Consider the following 6,000-nt stretch of genomic DNA (forward strand, 5'->3'; position numbering starts at 1 on the left):
CCCCTTCACTCAGCAGGTGACATTTGGAGTCTGTTGTGACCCTGACTCCCAATTACCTGCACAGCTTGGGAACACAGCTATAAACACACTCAGAGCCGTGCAAAGTTAATCACGCTGGAGGTGGAGCAGCCGATACAGCCATAACAGGTTGCTACCATGGAGGCAACAAGGCAACTGAGCACCCTTCCTGGAGGCAAGGCACACACATAAAACCCTAAGAGAAAGGGTTATTCCCACCCAGACCAACTCAAGTGAAGAAAAGCATCTGTAAGGCAAACAATAAGGACATCCCATTGTCTTAGACAGTATGCTAGAATTTGTTTTCACGATTTCTTTTTCCTCAAAGAAAATGTCAGTCTAGATGTAAGTGATTACACTTTGTTTTAAATTTCAGCTCTCAAGAAATAGCCTGAGAATCACTGTCAGAATACTTCTGACAATGAGTGCTTAGGTCTAACACCTTTGAAGAAAGAATTATGTTTGTCTGCTTTTCTAAAAGGAAAAAAAAAACAATGCAGAGATGCAGTAAAAAGCTCATGAAGCTTAATAGCAAACATTACTAAAGGTACAAAATATTAAAAAAAATTTAAAAGTTCAAAAAGGAAATAAATAGGATAGACAAGTAACACTGTTTTTGCAGACTCTAGTGAATTGTTTTCTTTAACAAAGACAAATTAGAAACACTTCTATTATGCAAACTGACATTAAAGTTTATGGTTGGGGAAGCCAGGGATTTCCTACCGTATTCCTAATAGCTGGACAACTAAACTACCTCACTGTTTACTTTATGATGCCATATTCATGATATGGCATAGCCTAAACATTTTCTTAAAAGAAAATAAGCCTTAATGAGTTAACCACACGCATACACAAAAATCCTGCTACCTGCCAACAACCTCAGGCTCTACATTTTTTAATCATGAAATAGTTACTCCTGCTATTACATAAATATTATTACATAATATCTCCTTTGTATGCAGAATTAGAGCTACAATAAAATAGGTCCCACTATTTCAATATTTTATCTATTAATCCCACTCATTCACTTAAAAATTTGGAACTATAGTTGCATCAGGACACAACAGCTTGAATATGTCACGTTCCTCTGTGCTTAAACAGAGAAGACAGTTAATTCTGAATTTAAAAAAACCAAAAAACAAAAAACAAGCTGACAAAAAATAGAACAAAAATAGCTGCTCTACTATAATAACTGCCTGAAGGGAAAGACACCTCTGCTGTGCTCTTTTATTACACGTTTTTGTCTTGCCTAAGATTTAATGCATGTGCATGAATAGATAATTTTCAACATGCCAGTCAATAAAATATGCAGAAATACCTTAATTCCCAAGGTCAGCATTACACAGCATAAGTGTAAAGAGATCACAAGCAATGATGCTTACTATGTCTAATATCTCAAAGGCCAGGGATTTTTCCAATTTAATATTTAACGTATGGGCAAAGTACAATACATATTAAATTAATTTTCCTACGTATTTAATTTGTTAGCAATTTGTTCTGAGAACGTATTTGTTTGTATTGGTCAGAAACACATCCGAGACGTGGGACGGGCTGTAAGCACAAGGCCACACGGCGAAGAGGCAGCGAAGAAGTGGCATGTGACATTCGGGAGTCTCGGGGGGCAACATGTGGCCGGCGCTCAGGACGCTCCTCTCTGCAGTGCAGCACCGGTGCCTCCGGCCGTGCGCGATCCGTGCCGCGGCACGAGCCCCCACTTCCGAAGTGCCGCACAAGTCCCACTTGCGCCCGCGCTCAGCGGCTTCCCCTCGTCCGCTCGCCCTCGCGCAGCAACAGCTCCCGGGAAGGGCAGGAGAGCGGCGGCGGGCACCGGGAGCGAGGGCGGCACGGGCCGGCCCCGGTGTTTGCACAGCTGCTCCGCTCTCCCGGGGCAGCCCCGCACAAAGCCCCGGCGGCCCCGCAGCCCCCACCGCCACCGGGCGGGCGCGGCGCGACACCCGGGGCAGGTCCCCGCTGCTCGCCGCTGCCCTGCCGTCCCCGCGGCCGCCGCTGGCAGGTGAGACGCGCCGCAGCGGCGGCGCCGGGCGCGGAGGGGGGGGGCGCGACCCAGCCACAAAGAGCGGGAGCGGGGTGGGCGGCGGCGGGGCCCGGCGCCAGCGCGACCCGCGGCGCCGCAGCGGGGGGACGTCCCCGCCCGCCCGTCGGTGGTGGCGGCGGGGGTCATCCCTTACCTGCAGGGGTGGCGCCGAAGACTCTCACGACGGGCACCCGTTTGGCCGGGGCCTCTCGGAAGCGGGACTGGCAGGGGTCCAGGCCGGGCAGCGGGCTGCCCATGTAGTAGTCGGCAGTCACGATCCGCACTGAGAACATGTTTGTTCGCCGCCGCCGAGGCACCAGCACAGCACCGAGCGAGCGAGCGCGGAGCGAGCGCGGAGCCCGCACGGCTCCCCCCGCCCGCCGCCCGCCGCCGCAGCGAGCGCGCGCGCGAGCGCAACACTCCCCGCGCCTGCCGCTCCTCGCCCGCCCGCGGGAGCGCGCGCAGCCCCGCACGCGCCTTGTCTGTGTCTCCGCTCCCCCCGCCTGATGCCGCCGCTCTGGGCGCGTGCGCGGCGGCGCGCCCCCCCCCCCCCCGCGCGCTCCTACAGCCCGCGCGGCCGCGCGCCCCTCAGGGACAGCGCGGGCTCGTGCCCCGCGGACGCCCCGGCGGCGACGGCGGCGCCCCGGCCCCGGGCTGCAGCTGCTGTTGCCATGATGATGTCGTCACGGATGCAACCATTGGGGGAACGGGGAAGGGGGTGGATGGGCCATGTGTTGGGGGGGAAAGGGGCTCAACGAGCGGAGGAGGTGTCCGTCAGTCCCCGACACACACACACGCGCCACCTCCCCCCGCGTCTCGGTTGGGATCGGCAGGCTGGGCGCGAGCGCGCGTGAGAGCGGGGGGAAATTCTTCTCTCGCCTCCCCTGGCGGCGAGGGAGGAGGCAGGGAGGGAGAGAGGGACGGCCTCGGTGATTCGGCTATCGGCCGCGCGGGCTGGGGGTGAGGCTGCGGAATCCCGAGCCGCGGATCGGGCGGGAGAGGCAGCGCTGGCGGGACACGACGGGGTTAAGCTGGGTCGACCGCCATTTTGAATGGCGGCGAGGTGAGTCTCCCCACGCCGCAGGGGCCAGCCAAAAAAAAAAATCTCCAAACCCTGCGAAGATAGGGACGGGACCGGGAGGAGGGGGTGGAGCGGCCGCGCTCCCGCCGGCGCCCGCGCGCCCTCGGGCTGTGACGGTGAGCGCGCGCGCGGCGCGGGAGGGGGGCGGGGCCGGGGCTGCGGAGGGACGGCGGCGATTGGCGGCGGGGCCGGGCGCGCGGAGGGGGCGGGGCGGGGCCGGGCGCGCTGCGGCGGAGCGGCGGGGGCGGGGTCGCGGCCCCCCGTCCCTGCGGGCGGCTCGGCCCCGCGGCGGCCGCGTCCCCTGCTCCTGCTCCTGCTCCTGCTCCTGCTGCCCCTGCTCCGCTCCTCCTCCGCCCTTTAGGAGAGCTTACTTTGCGGTTTGCAGCGCTCCCGTGCAGGTTTTTATTGAAAGCCATAAAACAGGCTTGACTTTAGGCTGAGGCACTGAAAGAACCCTGAGTTTAGGTTTAAGATTCCTGTTGCAGTCTCTTTGTCTGAGAGCTGCGGATCCGGGGGTAAAAACCCCAACCCATAGCAAGTATCCAGACAGTTGGCGGTGAGGGAGATGAGCCGGTTAAAAGGCCAAATGCTCTCACACGCACTCAGAGGGATGCTGATACATGTGCGTGCAGGACTGGATGATAGGAGACAAATGTACAAATCTATAAAACCTGACAAACGTCCAATATGTAGAACACATGTTTCACATTTTGGTTACATGTGTTTCGGGTTTAGATTTGAACAAAAGACAGGTCAGGCAGTTGCTACCCTTCATTTTTTCATTGTAATGAACAGGAAGCTTGCCTGTCTACTCAGGGGTAACTGGTTTCCTACTCTTTCTTTGTAAGCTGTTTATTTTCTCTAGCTCACATCTGTTTTCCTCCTTAAACTCATTTTTATGTGAACAGAAAAAGAAAATCCAACTACCTAGTCCTCAAGAAATCTTGTGTCACAGAAGTGGTTGAAATAGTGTTGAAATCCAGACTATTTTCATTGTATCTAAAAAATAACTGAGCTACAACTTTAATTTTTGACAGTTGTTTACATTTGCAAAGCTAATATTTGGAAAACCTTTGGAACTGCAAAAATACTCTTTTGAGTACTTACATTTCACAAAGGCTAATAAATCACTAGGAGCTCACTGGTGGGGCTTGTTAACAAACAGCATCTCTAACTATTGTTATTTGTATACATTTGTACTGCTCCTTCATTAATCCACTTCCTTAATTTTCCATAGAACTTTGGTAGGGACAGTAACAGTTCTTGTGTTACTCCATTCCATGCTCTGTTTTCTTTCTGTTCACATGATCTTCACTTGCTGAGGATTGTGTCTTCCCACCACTGTGTATTTCACTGACAGTTTAATGTCTTTGAACACTGGCAGATGTGGTCTGGTGCCTGCATGAGCTGAAGGTAGGACAGCAGTTCTCCTCTGTGCTGGCGGGTACCAGTCCACTGCTGTATTCTGTTGTCATCTGCACAGGCAGGAGAACATGATGTTGTATCTGCCCCTCCGCTGGGTTGGTGAATAAACCAACTATTTGAGCCCCTGGTGGATTCTGGTTTCTCCTAAATTAGTGTGGTATGTGAGATGTAGCACAAGTTCATACCTGGGAGTCCTGCTAAAGAGAAACCTGTTGCCCACAGTAGAATAGTGTAGAAAGCTGAAATAACTAACTTATTAGAAGTATAAAGCAGGATTTGCTAGAGCATGTCATGCAGAGTATTCTATTTAAAATGACAAAATTTTTAATGTTATAAAATCAGAGATAACCATGCTTTGAAATCAGAAAGAACAATTGTACCTGACCTAGAGCCAGTTTCTTGTTCATATGAGGTATTAATTTGATTTCTGAAAATGTTGAATGTTATTCTCAGAAAAAAAAGAAAAAGTGACTTTCCTTTTTGATGTAAATAGTGTAATCCATGTGTAGATTAAACCCGTGCAGACATTTTTGTGGAACTTGCATGCTTTCTGAGTGGTGCCTTTTCAGTTTCCAGTAGTTTCCTGCAGCTCACTTCTGCTTTCAGTTTTGTCTTGCAGTCAAGTCAGTAGGTTTGCACCAAGGTAAGACTGAGTCAGCACTGTCGCAGGAGGTCCCCTGCCCTCCTCCTCATGTCAGTACAAGCATTCACAAGAAACTTGACTTGGAAACTGAGCCAGGTAAAAGCAATCCCACTAAGAAATATGGCTTAGTTTTAACCTCCATCAGGTCCTTGATCTGCTTCATTATGTAGGGGTGTGAAAGGCTGTGCTTGCACAGAGCAGGAGGCAGTGCAGGGACTGAGATTGAGCAGCAGGAAGAAAGAGAGCACTTCTTCCAGGAAGCTTGGCTTGTGGTAGTTTTAAGTTGCTGAAGTCTGAAAATTGGTTTAACCCTTTCAACAAAACCTGTTTCTGGATTTCCTACATTTCAATTTGTGTGCCAGTATTTGTTTTTAGGAGTTGTTTTATGTGTTGTTCTCTCACACGTGTGTGTGCATGTATGATATATAAATTTTCTTGTAGTTTACACTTCATTACCTGAAAATGCTGCTGTCCTAGGGTGTCAGTAATTGTAAAAGGAAATACCCTGGTCAGACAGCATTACCACTCATTTTCTCTGGTAACTCCAAACACTATATGTTCTCTCTCTTAAGGTTTCATGCCGTTTTCTGTTATAAAGCAAGTCACCCCCTTTCTCTGTTCCTCCAGTTGCTAAGCAGCAGCTGTTCTCCCCATTAGCCAGCCAAGTATTTGCATGAAAATAATCACTCTTGAATATATAACTGGTCCTAATCATGCACAGCTAAACAGCTGTACAATCAAAATTTGAGTATTAATAGTATTTCTTATCAGCATAACTGATGACTGTCTTTTATGTCA

General features: G+C 50.7%; 1 protein-coding gene across 2 annotated transcripts in view; it reads right to left on the bottom strand.

Annotated features, from left to right (window-relative positions):
* The window catches only part of REV3L (REV3 like, DNA directed polymerase zeta catalytic subunit), a 115,907-nt gene extending 113,527 nt beyond the window's left edge, over positions 1–2,380 (bottom strand). Inside the window, exon 1 of one of the 2 annotated variants that reach the window (XM_038133852.1) lies at positions 2,208–2,346. In XM_038133852.1, coding sequence (XP_037989780.1) covers positions 2,208–2,346 — 139 coding nt within the window. Of the gene's footprint in view, positions 1–2,207 lie in introns of both variants that reach the window. The other variant, XM_038133853.1, reaches the window with a different exon arrangement.
* Positions 2,381–6,000: the final 3,620 nt, after the last annotated feature.

The sequence above is a fragment of the Motacilla alba genome, chromosome 3 (assembly GCF_015832195.1).
Source record: "Motacilla alba alba isolate MOTALB_02 chromosome 3, Motacilla_alba_V1.0_pri, whole genome shotgun sequence".
Classification (NCBI taxonomy): Eukaryota; Metazoa; Chordata; class Aves; order Passeriformes; family Motacillidae; genus Motacilla; species Motacilla alba.